Genomic DNA, 20015 nt, shown 5'->3' on the forward strand with positions numbered 1-20015 from the left:
GGCACGGAGCTTGCTGTAATAATACCTTGTGTTGAGAGCGCTCTGTGCACAATCCCTGTGTGCCCTCTGGGTGATCATGAGGGCGAGATCCCGAGAAGTAAACCACTGGTCAGGAGCTGGGAGCGGGCATTGTTCAGGCTCTTGGCCCCTTTGTTGGTGGCAGCCAGACCCCGGGCACCTTCCTGCATGCCTGCGTTGCAGGAGTGAGTGGCCTTGGGCACAGGGCTGGGGCTGCGAGCCAGGCTTCGTGGAACCAGCAGCCGTCTGAGGATGGACTGGCTGCAGGAGACTGCCTGGCAGGCCCCGAGCGGCAGAGGCTCAGGGTGCACCAGCTCGTCTCTTCAGTGACCTTTTATGCCCCGTTGCAGCCAATGCCGACCTGCAGACTAAGCCCCCAGTCCGTCTGTGACCTCAGCACAGGTGCGGGCCAGTCTCACAGTCCTCACTGCAGACGAGGCCCCCGGTCCGTCTGTGGTCTCAGCACAGGTGCGGGTCAGTCTCACAGTCCTCACTGCAGACTAAGCCCCCAGTCCGTCTGTGACCTCAGCACAGGTGCGGGTCAGTCTCACAGTCCTCACTGCAGACGGGGCCCCCGGTCCGTCTGTGACCTCAGCACAGGTGCGGGCCAGTCTCACAGTCCTCACTGCAGACGGGGCCCCCGGTCCGTCTGTGGTCTCAGCACAGGTGCGGGTCAGTCTCACAGTCCTCACTGCAGACGAGGCCCCCGGTCCGTCTGTGGTCTCAGCACAGGTGCGGGCCAGTCTCACAGTCCTCACTGCAGACGAGGCCCCCGGTCCGTCTGTGACCTCAGCACAGGTGCGGGTCAGTCTCACAGTCCACACTGCAGACGGGGCCCCCGGTCCGTCTGTGACCTCAGCACAGGTGCGGGTCAGTCTCACAGTCCTCACTGCAGACGAGCCCCCGGTCCGTCTGTGACCTCAGCACAGGTGCGGGTCAGTCTCACAGTCCTCACTGCAGACGAGGCCCCCGGTCCGTCTGTGACCTCAGCACAGGTGCGGGTCAGTCTCACAGTCCTCACTGCAGACGAGGCCCCCGGTCCGTCTGTGACCTCAGCACAGGTGCGGGTCAGTCTCACAGTCCACACTGCAGACGAGGCCCCCGGTCCGTCTGTGGTCTCAGCACAGGTGCGGGTCAGTCTCACAGTCCTCACTGCAGACGAGGCCCCCGGTCCGTCTGTGACCTCAGCACAGGTGCGGGTCAGTCTCACAGTCCTCACTGCAGACGAGGCCCCCGGTCCGTCTGTGACCTCAGCACAGGTGCGGGTCAGTCTCACAGTCCTCACTGCAGACGGGGCCCCCGGTCCGTCTGTGACCTCAGCACAGGTGCGGGCCAGTCTCACAGTCCTCACTGCAGACGAGGCCCCCGGTCCGTCTGTGACCTCAGCACAGGTGCGGGTCAGTCTCACAGTCCACACTGCAGACGAGGCCCCCGGTCCGTCTGTGACCTCAGCACAGGTGCGGGTCAGTCTCACAGTCCTCACTGCAGACGAGGCCCCCGGTCCGTCTGTGACCTCAGCACAGGTGCGGGCCAGTCTCACAGTCCTCACTGCAGACGAGGCCCCCGGTCCGTCTGTGACCTCAGCACAGGTGCGGGCCAGTCTCACAGTCCTCACTGCAGACGAGGCCCCCGGTCCGTCTGTGGTCTCAGCACAGGTGCGGGCCAGTCTCACAGTCCTCACTGCAGACGAGGCCCCCGGTCCGTCTGTGACCTCAGCACAGGTGCGGGTCAGTCTCACAGTCCTCACTGCAGACGAGGCCCCCGGTCCGTCTGTGACCTCAGCACAGGTGCGGGTCAGTCTCACAGTCCTCACTGCAGACGAGGCCCCCGGTCCGTCTGTGGTCTCAGCACAGGTGCGGGTCAGTCTCACAGTCCTCACTGCAGACGAGGCCCCCGGTCCGTCTGTGACCTCAGCACAGGTGCGGGCCAGTCTCACAGTCCGCATTGCATGCCGAGCCCTCTGTCATGTGACAGTCGTCCTAGGGCGTGTGTGCTTGTCTCCACTTGCACCTAGGGACGGCCCAGTCCAGTCCCCACACCTTACAGAGCTGGACACACCTCAGGCCTGCAGCTCATGGGGCATGCTGGGTAGTGGTGCACTGACAGCCGTCTCCGACCTTCGTCCACGTCACGCAGAGCAGTCCTTACTCAGGCTCGGACAGCGCTCACGCCTGGCACTGAGAGGCCCATCGCCGTGACTCCATGGTCTCCAGAAGCTCTGCTCTGGTAAACGTCACAGAAGTCCCTTTCTCCTGAGAGCACAGCAGGAGTTGAGAGTACCTACAGGTGGGCTAGGAAATGCAGTGTGTCCGTAAAGTCATGGTGCACTTTTGACTGGTCACAGGAAAGCAACAAAAGACGACAGAAATGTGAAATCTGTACCAAATAAAAGGAAAACTCTCCCAGTTTCATACCTATTCAGTGTAGTTCGATGTGGGCTCACACACAGATTTTTTAGGGCTCCTTAGGTAGCTATCCCGTATAGCCTCTACAGACTCGTCACTGACTGATGGCCTACCAGAACGGGGTTTCTCCACCAAACTGCCGGTTTCCTTCAACTGCTTATCCCACCGAGTAATGTGATTCCTATGTAGTGATGCTTCATTATAAATGCACTGATATTCACGTTGCACTTTGGTCACGGATTTGAATTTAGCGAGCCACAGAACACACTGAACTTTCCTCTGTACCGTCCACATCTCGACTGGCATGGCCGTGGGCTGCTCCGCTGTATACACGGTGTTACGTCATCATCTGCACATGCGCACATGCTGCCCCATCATCCTACAGAAACTGGGAGGGTTTTCCTTTTATTTGGTGCAGATTTCACATATCTTTTATTGCTTTCCTGTGACCGGTCAAAAGTGCACCATGACTTTACGGACACACTGTAGTTTAAGTGAAAGCCGTAAGGTGCAGTTGTGCTGTGACGTGGCTGTCTGATGCAGCAGTGGCCCCTGTGGCAGGGCCTCAGGCCTGCGTCAGTCCTGTGTCCCGGTGCCTGCCGTGGGGCCCGTCCTGTGGCCTGCCCTGTGGCCCCTGCTCAGTCGGTGCTGAAATGGACACGAAAGGAGCTGGGCAGTGATCTTGGGATCATGCTCCTCTCTCTGGTGCTTTTCCCTGGAAATGCTGCGATCGTGATGAGCACTTGGGCTTGAACTCGGAGGAGTGCAGCCCGTGGTCGGGACCCAGCACGCGGGTCAGGAGCAGGTGGCAGAGGGGCTGCTCTCTGCCTCCTGCCAGCTGTGACACGGGTGGGCGGCTTCCTGTCCCGCAGCCTCAATTTCCCCACCAGTGGAGCGGGGGCTGCAGACCCCTTCCTGCCTAAAGGATAGGGTCTCTGGAGGACCAGCGGGAAGCAGGTTGAAAGAGCACGGCCTCATCTCCAGAAAGAGCTGTTACTGCAGTTTCTCCTTACTCGGGAAGCATTTGGGGCTCCTTCGGAATAAAGCATTTCTCGGAGAAAAATGAAATATCGATTGACAGTATTCACGGGAGAGTTTCATTGACAAAGCAGTGTTCTGCTTTGTTAAATTTGTTTCCTGTGTTGCTTGCTAGGAAAGAACTCTCTCAGGTCATTCCTTCTCCTGCTTGTTGACGGAGAAGCCCTGAGCCTGCCGAGGGGCCCCCCGCGGGGACTCCCACTCCTGGGGAGCCCTGCCCACTCCGTGGCCATGTCATGTGGGCCTACTGCCTTCCCTTCTCATCTCCTCTTCCTCGTGGGGGGGTTTGCTGTAAAGAGGAGGGAAATGCGGTGGGGAAGAGCGGGCAGTGGAGAGCAAGAGAGTTGTTTTGTTTTGTTTTAAGACGGGAGAAATAATGGCGTGTAGGGAGCACCGAGAGGGAGAATTGATGGTCTGGGGAAAGAGAGACATTGTTACTGGGACAGTGTTGGTGATGGCGGACGGGCGGGGGCTCAGTGCCCACAGGCCACTGCGATGCCCTTTGTCCGTGGCCTTCCAGGGTGAGGTCCATGGGGGCCACCCTTCCAGGCGCAGGCTCCACGGGTGCCGTGCCTTCAGAGCGTGTAAAGGCCAGTGTTGGCCTGCTTTTCATCTCCGCGAGCCACCAGTCTAAACAGTGTCAGCGATGAAACCGTAGCCTGCACCCGGGTGGACCTCTCCTCCTCATCTCTCACCCTGCACACACACTCACACACAGACACACGTGAACACATGCACACACACGCCTGGCCACTGCTTGTGCCAGCCCTCAGGTGAGCAGGAGTGGGCCGGGTGGGGGTTGGAGATGCAGGGTAGGCAGGTGTGGTGGGGAAGAGCACCGAGGCCTCCTCTGGGCATTTCGGTGAAGCAGGGCAGGGACAAGGTCAGCAGCTGGAGGTGAGGCCGGGGGGGGGGGGTGATATATTTGGTTACCAGCAACAAGACGTCACTGCTGACTTTGGGTGACTGTGAGGTGGCCTTAAGAGTCCCCATGGGGCTAGTGAGGGAGAGTAAGGGAACCAGGTGTGGGTTTTCAGCTGTGTGGGTGAGGACACCCATGTGGGTGGGGAGTTGGGCTGAGTGGGTTGCGGTTTACGGTTTACTGAGTGACTACTGTGTTCCCACCGAAGCGTGGACACGCCACCTGTATTTCCTGTTAAGTTCTGCAACTGAGAGGTCACTTCTCCAAGGTCACCCAACCTGACAGCGTGTAGGGTCTGGGGCTGGAAGTGCAGCCGGCGTCTTTCCAGCTGCAAGGCCATTGTCCTTCCCATCACAGCGATCCCTCCTTCAGTGTAAATGTTCAAAACAAAAAACAAAAACAAACACACTAGCTTTTAATTGTTATTGGTCCCTAAATTTAACATTCTTATATGTGCTTCTTTTATTAGACTCAAAAGCCAGTTTGTTCTTTTCTTTTATCCGTGATGTCTTCCTGCCTAGTGCACTGGGTGAGCATGACGGGCTGTCAGCTAATATTGTGAATGGGGACGATGCTTTAAATAGGAAGTGAGGGGCTTAGAACAGTGACAGATTCCCATCCTTCTGGGGCTCAGTGTCTGTGTCAGCCAGTGAAGAGGTGTCCTGGCTCGTGAGAAATGCTATTTTGGTCCGTTTTTCTTGCACCGGATTTCAGAGCGTGTAGCGAGAATCCCCAATTGCCATCCGTGCTGCTCATTCATTTGAAGGTTGGGTGTAATTTTTCGAGTTCCCTCTCCGTCTTGGCCGTGTCGTTACTGGGATCTAGGCTGTGGAGCACATCTGGGTAACAGAGAGGTTCATATTAGACATGATCCCGGAGGACCTGAGGTTTTGAAAAACCGAAAAGAATTTTCTAGCAGTGGGGGTGGTGGGGGCCGGCTCCTGGAAGTTAGAGGTGAGCCGCCTGGCGGTGCGAGTACCCACAGGAGAGACAATCGGTAGGAGGCCGGCAACAGCTCAGAAGGGCAGCCTTCAGTACTTTTCTTAGGAGGCTGGGAGTAATTCTTGTTTCTGTGAAGATGAAATAACATAACTATTTTTTTCTTTCTTACAGAAAACCCGGCCATCTTCATGTGTAAATGTTGTAACCTTTTCTCGCCGAGTCAGTCGGAACTCCTCTCCCACGTGTTTGAGAAGCATGCAGAAGAAGGGGTTAATGTTGATGAGATCGTCATTCCCCTGAGGCCCCTGAGTACCCCTGAGCCCAGCAACCCCAGCAAGGCGGGAGATGGTAAGGGGGCTGGGTGTCGGCGGGGGGGGTGTCACCGCGCCCACGGCCGTGCGTGTCTGTGACAAGGATGCTGTTCACTCTCCGGTGCTCCGATTCCAGGTTTCTGTCTGGTGTCTGGTGGGCGGAAAATCCAAATAGCCGACCCAGAAGTCACAATAACTGTCCAGTTGTAGATCTGCCCAAGTAAGAGGGTGCTTGAATTCCCCGTGTCTGTAGAGGGATGAAGGAGTGAGTGCGTGAGTGAGTGGAGGGGGTGTCCTCCGTCGGATGAAAAAGCACGAGGGTGTTCTCAGGCAAGTGTGGGTCTAAGCCAGCTCGAGCACCTGCTACTTGCATTCCCTGCAGCCTCACTCTGCCAGTCTGAGACACGAAGACGGGTGCTCCGGCTGCAAGGCGGCCGCGAGGGTGGAGTCAGCGGCTGTAGCTACAGCTCCTGGAATGACGCCTGGCACTGAGAACACCCCAAAGGGAGGCTGTTCTTGTGACATACAGAATAAATAATAGACGTGGTAAACAGCATACACGGCAAACAACGTACATGATAAATTGCATATGTGATAAATCTTATAAACAGCCTTTCTGAGCTATCGTGCGCACTTGGACCAGGGATTCAGGTTGTGAAAAGCTTTGGCTCGCACAGGACCCCTGGTGTTCGCAGTCAGTGTGCCAAGCGGGACACATCTGTGTGCAGTGTCCGGACGTCTCCCCCCGAGCGGCACGCGGCGCAGCAGGTGGATGGGTTAGAGAAAGCGTCCAGGCAGTGTCGGAAGGTCCCCACAGATGGACATGCATGGTGCAGGAGGAGCAGCTGCAAACGGGTCCCAGAAAGCCCCCACAGAACTGCGTGTATGTGGTCTCCTGTGCAGAAGCCCCTTCTGGCGCAGTGACGGTCCCCGCCCAGGGTTCATTAGCTACCCTAATAATGCAATTGCTCTTTCCTGGGAATATTCAGGTGCATTTCTGATAAACAGGCTGGCTTATTGATCCTCTGTCTGACACAGGGAACAGGCAGAGACTCCAGACAGAAAACGCCCTGGGTGACAGGGTGACGACTCCCTGTGGCCCGTCCCAGGGACTGCTGTACTCAGAGAGGTACACCACACATAGCGTTCAGTATTTGGGACATTGGGGGGTGCTGTCCTGGTACCGCTAGCTGCAGCAGGTAAAACTGATGAGACGCCAGCACCTGGGACCCGTCATGGCAAATGAGGAGGAGGGTGGTGTTTATATCACAGTCACCAGCGACTGGGATGTCCAGGGTCCCTCAGGCCATCCCGGGCCTGTGAGCAGGGCTGTCCTCTCCCCATGGAGAAAGCAGGGGTGAATGGGCAGTTACACGTGATCACATCTTACCTGATGGTTCACATTTGAGTCTCTTTGCTTTGGGGGAGGGGAGGGCGGATGAAGGTCTTTGTCGGGCACCAAGGATCTGCCAAATAACCCAGTTAAAACAACTGAATAGACATTTTTCCAAAGATGATGTCCAGATGGCCGACAGGTCCATATAAAGATGCTCAGCATTACAGATCATTGGGAAATGAAAATCAATACTACCGGGAGATGGTCCCCTCACACCTGGGAGAATGGCTGTCACCAAAAAGATAGTGCATTGATGAGGATATAGAGAAAAGGGAACCCTTGTGCATCATTGAGGGAATGTAAAACTGTGGAAAAAAACTATATGGAGACATTCAAAACAGAACTGTCATATATGATCCAGCAGTCCCTCTTCCGGGCAGGTAGCCAAAGGAAGTGAAATCAGTCCCTCAAATAGATGTCAGCACTCCCATGTCCGTTGTGGTGTGTTTACGGTGGACAAGATATGGAAACAGCCTATGAGTGGATGGACAGGTGAATGGATCTGGAAAATGTCACACGCACACGCACGTGCACACGCGCAAACATGAAGGTTATTCAGCCATAAAAATAAGGAGGCCCTGCCATTTGCAGCATGGATGAATCTGAAGGACATTGTGCTAAGGGAAATAAGCCAGACACAAAAGACAAGTCCTGTGTGGTCTCGCTTACATAGGGAATCTAAAATAGCAACCTTCATAGGACTGGCGAGCAGGACATTGGTTGCTAGGGGCTGGGGAATGGGGAGGTGTTGATTAAAGTGTGCAAACTTTCAGATTAGATCTGGGCATCAAATGTGCAGCATGGTGAGTCATAATGTCAAGTATACTTGACATTTGCTAAAGAGTAGATCCTAGGTTTTCTCACCATACACACACACACACACACACAGTGGTCACCATCTGAGGTAATAGACATATTAATGCACTTGATTGTGGGAAGCATTTCACAGTGTATACGTATAGGAAATCATCTTGTACATCTTGAAAATCGGGTTGTACAACCTACGTATATACAATTTTTATTTGTCAATGACTTCTTAATAAAAAAAGAGAGAAGAATCTTCTCATGCCAGGGGCCTCGAGGCTCAGCCCCCCTCTCCGCCACCCCGTCTGGGGGTGAGTGAGGTTCATCCTTCATGATCTCGGGGCAGGAGCCCAGTGACCCTATGGGCACCTGACCGCTGGGCAGTTAAGGTGCCTTGCATTTCCAGAGTCTAGCTCCACAGATAGATGGGGTCAAAGCTTTAGTTAAGAACTCTAAGTGTTTGCACACCTACCTCGAGTTGAATATCTATGAACTCAGAAAAGTGGATAACCTCTTCCATGAAATTCACGTGGCAGAGAGAAAGAGAGAAAGAAGTGTTAAGGAGTACCGTGTAAAGAACTTCGAGAAATCCTATTAGAAAGCTTCTCATTCTCTTTTTATTTGGCGTTGCTTCTGAAGATTTTCTACTCCCTAAAATGAAATACTTTGAATTTTTCATTTTGTTAATAAATAATACATGAATGATAACAAGGCAGATAGAATTTCACATGGAATTACTGGTGCATTATAAGGTACACATGTTCCGACTTCCGTCTTTGCCCCCCTTACTGATGTCAGTAGGAGATGCACCCCTGCGGCAGACCAGCATGGCTCCAGTGTGGCTCCAAATAACCGTGCGGGATTAAGGAAACATACTTACCAAAACAAAAACGATGGGACTGGGAGGACTCTTCAAAATGCCTGGCAGTATCCAAGTGCCCCATAGCCCCATAGCCCCCCCCCCCCGTTTGCTTTATTATATAGCCATATGCAAATCAAGGACACTGATACAAAGTTGCACATCCAAGGCTAAGACAGGAACATAAAGGCATAAAACAGGATGCATTAGTGAAATCTACCAACATCTGAAAACAAACAGAGTCAGAGGAAGGGCATGTATATTGCTTCCAGCAACCCAAGGAAGCAAGGGGAGTGGGTGCAGATACTCAGCATTATAGCCAATATGGAGGTGAAGGGGGGAGAACTTAGCCTTTTGCTAAGCCTCGAATCTAAAGATGGCTTTTTGCCATTTACGGTCCACAAACCCCCCCCCCCCCCAGGGATTCATCCTGAACCAACCCCTCTTCTGGAGACCCCCCCTCCTTTTGTCTCTCCCATACCCAGCCCACCAGGCTCATTGCCTCCTCCCTCTCATAATCTCTGCAGCCACCGGCTTGTCGCTCTGCCTGGGAAGCCCCTGCGGTGTCTTGGCCGGCCTCACCCTGCTGTTCCTAAGACTCGTTCAGCTTGAGGTTTCCTCTAGGAACCGGTCCCTCGGCCCGGGTGGGGCAGGAGGCCTTTCTGGGCTCATGCAACCCCCCGAACACGTATCAGTTCTCTCCTTCCCCGGTGAGCTTTCCTGGTCTCCGTCCCCTCCTCTTGCTTGTCAGGGGACACCGGACGAAGGCATGTTTCAACTCCTTGGTCCCAGGTCCCAGCATGGAGCCTGACACGGTACGTCCCATCCATGCATGATGATTGAACTGGTCACCTGGAGTTGTTTGTTTTCTTACCTGTGGCTTTGCTGCCCTCTGCCTTCCACAGGGTGTGTTCCATGCCCCCTGTCACTTGTCACTTGGCAAGCTTCTGTGGCTCCTCCTCATCCCAACAAGAGCTCCCCAAACTTTTGAGACCCGGGAACCCTCTGAAGCCTGAGCCCTCTTATTTTCTCTGCAGTGCCTTTGGCAGTGGGAATTCCCAAGGGGGGTCTTTTCCTCCTCCTTGTCTGGCCCAGCGGGCTCTATTAATAGCTGAGCGGGATCTCGAGACCCCAGACCTCCCCCTCCCTTGCTGTTGCAGGGGGCCCACCCAGTTCTAATCCATTAGTCTATATATGTCTGTCCTCATACCAGTAGTAAGTTTTCAAATGGGGAAGTGTATCCTCTAACTTTTTTTTAAAATAAATTTTATTTATTGATCGATTTTTTTGAGAGAGGAAGGAGAGAGAGAGAGAGAGAGAGAGAGAGAGAGAGAAAGAGAGAAAGAGGTTTATTTGTTGTTCCACTGGTTGATTCATTGGTTGATTCTTGTATATGCCCTGACCAGGGATTGAGCCTTCAACCTTGGCGTATTGGGAGGTGTTGTAACCAATTGAGCTACCTGGCCAGAGCTAACTTTGTTTTCTTTCAAGATTGTTAGAGTGTGAGAGAGAGAAAGACAGAGAGAGAGAGAGAGAGAGAGAGACATTAACTTGTTGTTCCACTTATTTTTGCATTCATTGGTCGACTCTTGTATGTTCCCTGACTGGAGCTCACACTCACAGCCTGGGTGTATGGGGACAACACTCTAACCAGCTAAACTACAATTAAGCATTCCAGTCCATGACCATGGGATGCCTTTTTATTCATTTAAGTTTTAAATTTTATTTTAAAATGTTTTATACTTTTCATTGTGCAAGTTTTATACCTCTTTGGTTATTTTTTAAATATTTTTTATTCATTTTTAGAGAGAGGAGAGAGAGAGAGAGAGAGAAGGGGGAGGAGCAGGAAGCATCAACTTCCATATGTGCTGTGACTAGGCAAGCCCAGGGTTTCGAACCGGCAACCTTAGCATTCCAGATTGACGCTTTATCCACTGCGTCACCACGGATCAGGCCTTTGGTTATTTTTATTTCTAAGTATTTTATTCATTTTGATGCTACTGTAAATGGAAATAATTTTCTTAATTTTATTTTCAGATTGTCCATTGCTAGTTAATAAATACAAACTTATTTGTGTATTAATCATATATCCTGCAACCTTGCTGAACTTGTTTATTAGATCTAATAGTTCTTTAGTGGATTCTTTAGGAATCTATCTTGTAAGATCCTTTCATTTGTAACTAGGCAAAGTCTACTTCTTCCTTTCCAACCTGGATGCCTTTTATATCATTTTCTTGTCTAATCGCCATGGCTAGGAACTCCAGTATGTTCTGACTGGAAGTGGCGAGAGCATACATCTTCATTTTGTTCCTGATCTTGGGAAGAAAGCAACCAGCCTTTGCCTGTTAGGTTTGATGTTATCTGTGGTGTCTATTTGTAGATACCCTTTATTAGGTTAAGGAAGATCCCTTCTTAGTTTGTGGAGTGTTGTTGTTTTTTTTATTATCAAAAAAGGGTATTGGACTTGGTCAAATATCAAAGTCTGTTGAGATGATCATTTGGGTTTTCCCCCCTCATTCTCTTAATATGGTCTATTAATTACATGGATGAAATTTCCTATGTTGAATCACCCTTGCAATTCCTGGGAGAAATCCTAGTTGGTCATATTATAGAATGCTTTTAATATGCTGCTGGAGGCCCTGGCCAGCTGGCTGTGGTGGAGCGTCGGCCTGGCGTGTGCAAGTCCCAGGTTCAGTTCCCAGCCAGGGCACACAGGAAAAGCGTCCATCTGCTTTTCCACCCTTACTCCTCTCCTTTCTCTCTATCTCTCTCTTCTCCTGCAACCAAGGCTCCATTGGAGCAAAGTGGCCCCGGGAGCTGAGGACGGCTCCATAGTCTTTGCCTCAGGCGCTAGAATGGCTCCAGTTGCAAAGGAATAACACCCCAGATGGGAAGAGCATCGCCCCCTAGTGGGCATGAGGGTGGATCCCGGTTGGGCGCATGCAGGAGTTTGTCTCTCTGCCTCCCTGCTTCTCACTTCAGAAAAATAAAAATTAAAAAATGCTGCTGGATTTGGTTTTGCTAGTATTTTGGAGAAGATATTTATATTCAGAGACATTGGTCTAGGGTCTTTTCTCTAGTGTCTTTGGTTTTGAAATTGGTAATAGTGGCCTCATAGAATGAGTTGGGGATTATTTCCTCCTCCTCTATTTTTGGAAGATTTTTGAAGTGTTGATGCTAATTCTTCTTATATGTTTGATAAATTTTCCACTTATTCATGGACTTTTTATTGTTGGTGGGAAGATTTTTGATTTCTGATTTAATCTGTTTGTCATATTTCCTGTGTGCCCTGGCCGGGTACTGAACCTGGGACTTGCACACGCCAGGCCGACGCTCCACCAGAGCCAGCTGGCCAGGGCCTCCAGCAGCATATTAAAAGCATTCTATAATATGACCAACTAGGATTTCTCCCAGGAATTGCAAGGGTGATTCAACATAGGAAATTTCATATTTTTTTATTTCTTAAATTAGTGTCAGTAGTTTGTATTTTTCTAGGAAATCTTGTATTTCATAAAACTTATCTAATTTGTTGACATAAAACTGTGTAGTGTATTAACTTCAAATTTTTTTGATTTTTGTAAGGTCATTAGTAATGCCCCCCCCTTCACTCTTGATTTTATCAAGTAAGTCTTTTTCTTTTTAATTTTAAGACTTTATTTATTCATTTTAGAGAGGAGAGAGAGAAAGAGGCAAGGAACAGTAAGCATCAACTCTCTTATGTGCCTTGACCATGCAAGCCCAGGGTTTTCAACCGGCAACTTCAGTGTTCCAGGTCGACGCTTGATCCACTCACTGTGCCACCATAGGCCAGGCTAGCAAGTGAATCTTAATCTCTTTTTCTTGTTGAGTTTACCTAAAGATTTGTCAACTTTGTTGATTTTCTCTTTTGTTTTTCTTCTGTATTCTATTTCTTTCCACTCTAATCTTTATTATATTTGTCTTCCTGTTTGCTTTGTGTTTAGCTTACTTCTGTATTTCTAGTTTTATGAGTCAGAGGGGTAAGCTATTGACTGGAGACTTTTCTTCCTTATGTAACAGAGGCATTTACAGCTATAAATTGTCCTCTAAGTACTGCTTTCACTGCACCCTGTAAATTTTGGTATGTTGTGCTTTTGTTTTGTTCTTCTCAATCAATGTATTTTGTAATTTCCCTTATGATGTTGTCTTTGACTATTTGTTATTTATGAGAGGATATTTAATTTTCATTTGTTTTTGGATTTTTCAAATTTCTTTGTTATTTTAGTCCACATATTTTGTACGATCACAGGCATCTTAAATATATTGAGATTTGATTTATGGCCTGAGGTGTGGCTGCACTCAAGGTTACCTAGTGAGTAAATGAGAGGGTTTGGGTCCATCTGGCCTGATGGCCCTTGCATGTTCTTTTGGAACTCTGATTATAATAAAATTCTTACCGTTGAGCTACTTTTATAAATTATTTTCCTTTATTAACTAATTTATTTTTGACCTAAATTCTTCTTTAATACATTTTCTTTTGTTCACTTGTGTATACAAGATTAGTTGCCTGTGTTGTTTAATGTAAGAAAGTATTTTTTTGATTGATTGATTTTAGAGAGACAGAGAGAGGAAGGAGAGAGAGAAAGAGAGAGAGAAAAAAACATCGATTTGTTGTTCCACTTATATATGTTCTGATCAGGGATTGAACCCACAACCTTGGCATATTGGAATAATGCTCTAATCAATTGAGCTTAGCGCCTTAGAAAAGTATTTTTTAAGTCTTTCATGACTCAGACTCTTAATACAAGAACATTTCTTTAAAAATCTTTTGTTAAGAACTCCAAGTTCCCCTTTTTTTTACTTCGTGCGAGTCCATTCCATTTGAAGTTTGTAGAGGCTTAGTTTCTCTCTGATGATTTCTCCTCAGTTTTAACCTTCACAGTTCGTTTTAGGTTGAGAGACTCTTGAAATGGTTTAATCAAACCTGAAACTGAGTAGTGATTGATTTATTATTTTGGTCTCGCTTTAGAACACAAAGGTTCCTAAATCCTCCGGTTTATTTTATAGCCTTTTAATCTTTTTTGGTCATGTAGGAAGTGATCCACCAAAGAACCTTCCATCTTTCTTCCCTTGGATCCAACCTCTGGCGCGGTCCAAGAAGTTGTCTAATGGGCCAAGCTCATTCTCCCTCTTCTGAAAGTGTATGTGCATGTGTATATACAAGAATGTGTAAGTGTGATTGTGTGTTTGTGTATGTGTAAGTGTGTGATTGTGCGTGGGGGTGTGGACACTTGCATTCATCCTGGGCACATGGGTTTGCTCAAGGAGAAACTTTTTTTTTTTTTGTATTTTTCTGAAGCTGGAAACGGGGAGGCAGTCAGACAGACTCCCGCATGCGCCCGACCGGGATCCACCTGGCACGCCCACCAGGGGGCGATGCTCTGCCCATCCAGGGTGTCACTGTTGCGACTAGAGCCACTCTAGCACCCGAGGCAGAGGCCACAGAGCCATCCCCAGCGCCCGAGCCATCTTTGCTCCAATGGAGCCTTGGCTGCGGGAGGGGAGGAAAGAGACAGAGAGGAAGGAGAGGGGGAGTAGTGGAGAAGCAGATGGGCGCTTCTCCTGTGTGTCCCAGCCGGGAATCGAACCCAGGACTTCCACACGCCAGGCCGACACTCTACCACTGAGCCAACCGGCCAGGGCCAAGGAGAAACTTTTGTGGGTCTCCTGGAAGCCTTGATTGGCTCTTCCATCCTCTTCCCACTTTCAGACTTCCAATAGCAGCTCTTCTCTCCTCCTTTTTACCTTTCTGTCCCTCCCCCTTTCCTTCTCCCATTTCTTCATTCCCTAACTGTGCACTTGCCCCGTGCCCAGGTGCCGTGCCCGCTGCTGAGCACAGGGTGCGCCCAGGCACTGGTCCTGCTGGGTCCGCCTCCTGGCCCGGGGAGGACAGGGCAGCAGGGGCTTTCCGTGCTGTGGCAGGGGTTCCTCTGGAGTTGGGTCTGCCCTCTAATAGGGGAGCGCTTGGTCCAGTTAGGGGCTAACAGAGGCGTCCCAGGGGAGACTGGCATCTCGGTTTAATTCTGTGCTGTCTTTTCTGGGCACTTAGCACTCAAGTAAAGTCATCCTGTGTGTGTGGAGGCATGTGGTACCTGCTGTCTGGAAACCACGGAAACCCGAGCGCCATAATCTGCTCTGGTGGGTAGTGCAGGGGAGGGGAGGGACACCCTTCTCGGCTCAGACGGACTCAGGTTCCATCCCGGAGCTCTCCTGTGACTGCAGGGCTGTGCTGGCACGTAGGGGCCTTTGTGCACGGACTGCAGAAAGGCTCCCCCCTCCTGGGCTGATGAGTTGGTAGTGGACTTTCTTTCCCACTGAACGAGCATCAGATGTGCTCAGGGCTGATGCGGGCAGTACCAGAGCGCTCAGCGTGGCTCCTGGCATGTCGGCCCCACCACCATCTTGGTGCGCTGTGCAGGGCTCAGCCTGCACCTCGGCGGGGAGGCCCTGCTGGTGGTGGCTCAGTCATCTGTCATCTGTCAAAGGGAGATAAATAAGATACTGGCCCTTTTTTAAAAAGGGGCTCCGAGACAAATGCCCATAACACCTTAGTACCTGGTAAGTGCCCGACGTGCTCGGTGGCATTCCACGTCCCTTTCTGCCCCCCTGTTGTCCCGTCCGGGAGTTGGAGCACGCCCGGGCAGGCGGCTGGGTGGCATTGCCATCAGTTGTTTGCAGAACTGAGAGGTCAGAGGTGTCATTTTTGTGCTCTGACACTGACTGAGCTGACAGAGATGTGAAGTTCCCTGATTCTGAGGGCGACAGACCTGGGTTCCAGTCCTAGCTCGCTGCTCATTAGTTCTGGGTCTTGGGGCCGTTGACCCCTCTTCTTAAGCCTCAGCATCTCCTCTGCAGGATGGGAGTTATACTGCCGCTTCCCTCAGGGATCTGACGAGGAAATGCAGGTGAAGTGCTCAGTGTGGTGCCCGAGATGTGTGTGCTTAATCATGATTCTCATTGCTGTTAGTGACACGGCATTGCCACCTTGTTGCTGACGGAGCCCCAGGGAGCAGGTTGAAGTGCCTTCCCTCTCCCCAGGGCCTCGCCTTTCTGGGCCGGCTGCAGTTATCCCACATTGGGGTTTCCACGTTGCCAGTAGACCTGAAAGGCTCACGGTCCCTCGTTTCTGTTGAAGAATCCATCAGATGCCTGTTGCTTCCTGGGCTGGTTGGAAGTAATGTCAGGGAGAGTGACGGTCAGGGCCCGACAATGTCAGCGTTCAGGATTTTTCTAAATTCTCCAGTTGGTGGGACGAGAGATTGAGCTGCGAAGGGAGGGGCCGGTGGGCTAGCTCCGTCCCTGGTCCTGGGCGTCACGGAGTCCCTGGTTCTGTACTGGCTTTCTTGGCGTGGGCGGTATTTTAAAATGAGGAAATTGAGGGAAAAGTTCCCTAAGGAACAAGAACGGGTGTACATTGAGGACTCACATGGGCTGACAGTGGAATGGGGTGGGGGGAGGGGACCCGTTTCTTCAGAGTCAGAGTCAGAAGGCTAATGCCTGTATCCGTGATCATACACCGTGGCCATGTACGATCACCTCCTGGACACTGTGCTCCGCATTGTGGTGGATTTCTCTTATTCGTAGTGCATTTATAAAATAGAGCAGTTTGTGTTTGTTTTTCATGTTAGAAACTGAGGCTCTGGGGGGATTTGAACCCATGCCAGCCTCACCCACAGCCAGTACCTCTCGGCACCCCACATCCTGCCTCCCTCTGCCTGTCTGGAACTCAGCTGAATGAGGGCTGCACGACTCAGCAGAAAGGTCTGGGCTGGGGGAAGGAAGCCCAGGTCCCAGCCCTGCGAGGGCAGCAGCTGCTTCCAGAAAACGTCCACGTCACTCAGCCTGGGGGCCCTCGTTTCTTTTCCTAGTGTGAAAATTACATTTGCTCTCTCCATCTCTGAAGGTTTTTATGAGGCTAAAATGAGGTAATAGCTGGGAAAGGTGCCTCGCAAACTTGAGTGATGCACACATAAAGGGTTACATTATTAGATTTTTGATAAGGCCGGGCTATTTTTTTCATAATACTCACCTTGTCTTTAAACTGAATGAGAAAAACCCTGTGCCTGGTTCCTTCTGTCCCTTGCTAGCTTTTGGCCCGGAGTCTGCAAGGCTTATTCCCTGACTAGAGGCGTGTTGTCCCCACACTGCGGATTGGGGACGGGGTTCAGATGCAGTGCGCTCACTGCTTTCTGCCTGTGGAAACTTGGGCCATAGGAAATGACTGGTTTTCCAAATGCTGCTTTTCCTGTTGTAAAAGAAGAGAATAGAGGTGATGCAAACAAGCCTGAATACTTCACGCACTGTAGAGCCTCCATTCAGAGGACTACCACACGGGTGGGAGGCAGGGGGCTTTCACAGGACAAAGCGTAGGCCTGAGAGGGGAGCACAGGGGCCCGAGCGGCTTGGTGTTTGGGGACAGCTGGCGGCACGCCCTGCTTGTCTGGTCAGTGGAGCATTTACAGGAACACAGAGGTTACCTAGGTTCTGGTTTGCTGGCATGGCACCCTGGTCAAGAGCAGCTCCATTTTGGGCGTAGAAATTCTTATCAACACGACCATTAAGCAACTGATCAATGCATTTATTGATCATTTACTTATTTATTCATAAACTGAATTACGAAGTGTCTGCTGCGTATCCTGCTGTTTGAGACCCCCAGGAGCGGGCTGTGTAGTTCCTGGTGGAGGAAAGGGGAAGCACCCCGGAAACCCAGTCTGCCAGCTTGCCCCCCACGTGTGTGCCTCGCGCTGTGAATGCGAGACAAGCCGGGGAGCAGGCCGGGGTGTCTGATAACTGGAGCGACCCCACGGAGGAGGCACTGAGCTTTGAACTGGGGGGGGGAATGTTAGGATTCTAGTTGGGTCTGGGGTCTGGTTGGGGGTGCAGGAGGTAGCCACGGGCAGGGAGGAGAGTACGGGGAAGTCGCCCCGTGTGATCACGTCATGCCTCTGGTCTCCCTCGCAGAGCTGTCCGTCACGAAGAGGAAGAGGGGCAGGCCGAAGGGGTCCACGAAGAAGCCCAGCGCCGAGGAGGAGCTGGCGGGAGCCGCGGCGGGTCCCAGCGAGGCGTGCCCGCTGGCCCTGGAGGAGGGCGGCGTTCAGGCTCCCAGCCGCCTGGAGTGCACCAAGTGCTGCCGGAGGTTCTCCAACATGCGCCAGCTGAGGAAGCACATCTGCATCATCGTGCTGAACTTGGGCGAGGACGAGGGGGACGCAGGTACTGCCCCCGCTCCCGCCCCCGCTCCCACCCCCTCCTGCTCCCCACGCATCGCTGTCCTGAAAAGCTAGGCTCAGCTTTCCCTGGGTGCGTTCTTACTCGGAAATAGCACGAGTTCGTACAGCTCTCGCTGCGCCGGGAACGTGCTTATTTTATTTTATTTTTTGTGACAGAGACAGAGAGAGGGACAGATAGGGACAGACAGACAGGAAGGGAGAGAGATGAGAAGCATCCATTCTTCGTTGTGGCAACCTTAGTTGTTCATTGATTGCTTTCTCATATGTGCCTTGACTGGGGGGCTACAGCAGAGTGAGTGACCCCTTGCTCAAGCTAGAGACCTTGGACTTAAGCTGATGAGCCTTGCTCAAACCACATGAGCCCACACTCAAGCTGGCGACCTCAGGGTTTCGAACCTGGGTCCTCCGCATCCCAGTCTGATGCTCTATCCACTGCGCCACTGCCTGGTAAGGCAGAATGTGCTTATTTTTGTATTGATCGCGGGCTGCAACCATGTTGATCTCTGTACTGGACGTGCCATCTGCTGGATGGTACCCAGCGACCAGAGAGGGTAAAACCGTCTCTCCCCTTCATGACGTAAGACACAGATAGATCTGACCAATGCTTATGGGCCAAGGGTTTATCTTCACACGTGCCATTTAATAGCTAAAATATTTCAAATCAGAGGGTCCATAGAAAATAATAGTCTGGTTCAATGTCTGAGAAACCCTTTAAAAAGTAAAACTTAGTACTTGGAAAATGATTATGGATTCACAAGAAGTTGCAAAAAATCCCAGAGAGAGTTCTCGTGTCCACTTGACCCCCAGCCCCCAGGTGGTCACATAGCACTGTGTCAGGGTCAGGATGGGGACAGGGAGACGTCCTCATGCGGCAGCTCTTTGCAGCCGCTGCTGCAGCCAGGGGACGGAAGTGCTCCGTCACCACAACCTCCCCCCGGTCTCCCCCCTCCTAGGCACCCCCACTCCTGGGCCCTGACAGCCACCACTCCGTTCTCCAATTCCGCAGTTTGCCATTTCAAGAGTATCAACTGAAACAGTGCTGGGCTTAGAAGACCCCCCTTTTTCAGATCCAGTTTCACAGTTTTATGCTTGCTGAAGTTGAGGTCCACAGTGGTGGCTTCCAGGGCCACACTCATTTGAGGCAGGGTCCCCACCCGTTCCCTCACCCGTGCCCCATGGCCAGCCCTGCTCTACCCCATTAGAGTCTTACAGCCAGGCCCATTCCTACTCCGTGGATGTCGATGATACTCATGTTAGCACACCCCTCTTAGCCTTTTCTCCAACCTTCTAAGAAATGGAAGTTCTTCCCCGCGTGGTTCCGATGTTTACTATCACCCTGTGATTGATCAGGCGCTGTCTTTGGCAGTGACAGGCTGGCACGGTCCCCTCTAATCAGGTCATCGGCTCCCTGTAGTCATGCTCCGTGTAGAAAATGGCCTCTGGTTCCATTTGATTTGAGTGACTAGATGGACTTTCACAAATACCGAGTGGAAAGGTTGAAGCGTGGGGTGTTTTTCCCTTGCTGGCCGCTGCCGACGCCTGTAAACCATGCAGAGATGACCTCACGCCGGCGGCCTCGTGGCTGGCGTCCATGTGATGGCTCCACATTCCCTCGTTTGCCAAGATCACACTCTGGAAAATTCTCACGTAATTGTTTTAATACGTGCTCTGTAAAGAGCAGCTCTCACGACATTTTAAACAGTTGACCTCGACTCTTCCTCAGCTTGTTAAAAACAATTAGAGGAAAAGAAAATAAACTTCCTCCCTGCACCGAACGTGGCGAGTTAAAGTAACACTTTTGATATGTGATCAACATTTATTTTATTCTGAATTTGAATAGTAAAAGAAGCCAGGGAAAACAGATTATATATATATATTTTAAGCTGTTATGTGCAACAGCTGGTGCTTTTGAACAACGTTTTGCAGCCCACAGAAGTCAACATGTCAGGTTGATAAACGGGACTTCAGAACCTTGCCAAGCTTTTTGTATCCGGGGTCATTCTATGCAGAGGGTTGCAAAAGGTCCACTTACTCTTGTTAAATCCCTCTTAAAGAAGACAAGGTACAGTATT

General features: G+C 51.1%; 1 protein-coding gene across 2 annotated transcripts in view; it reads left to right on the top strand.

Annotated features, from left to right (window-relative positions):
- ZFAT (zinc finger and AT-hook domain containing) overlaps nucleotides 1-20015 on the top strand; it is a 139514-nt gene that overhangs the window by 21765 nt on the left and 97734 nt on the right. For both annotated transcript variants that reach the window (XM_066265616.1, XM_066265617.1), the window contains exons 2-3: nucleotides 5497-5673; nucleotides 17675-17926. In XM_066265616.1, coding sequence (XP_066121713.1) covers nucleotides 5497-5673; nucleotides 17675-17926 — 429 coding nt within the window. The remainder of the gene's footprint in view (nucleotides 1-5496; nucleotides 5674-17674; nucleotides 17927-20015) is intronic.

This window comes from Saccopteryx bilineata, chromosome 3, assembly GCF_036850765.1.
Source record: "Saccopteryx bilineata isolate mSacBil1 chromosome 3, mSacBil1_pri_phased_curated, whole genome shotgun sequence".
Taxonomy (NCBI): Eukaryota; Metazoa; Chordata; class Mammalia; order Chiroptera; family Emballonuridae; genus Saccopteryx; species Saccopteryx bilineata.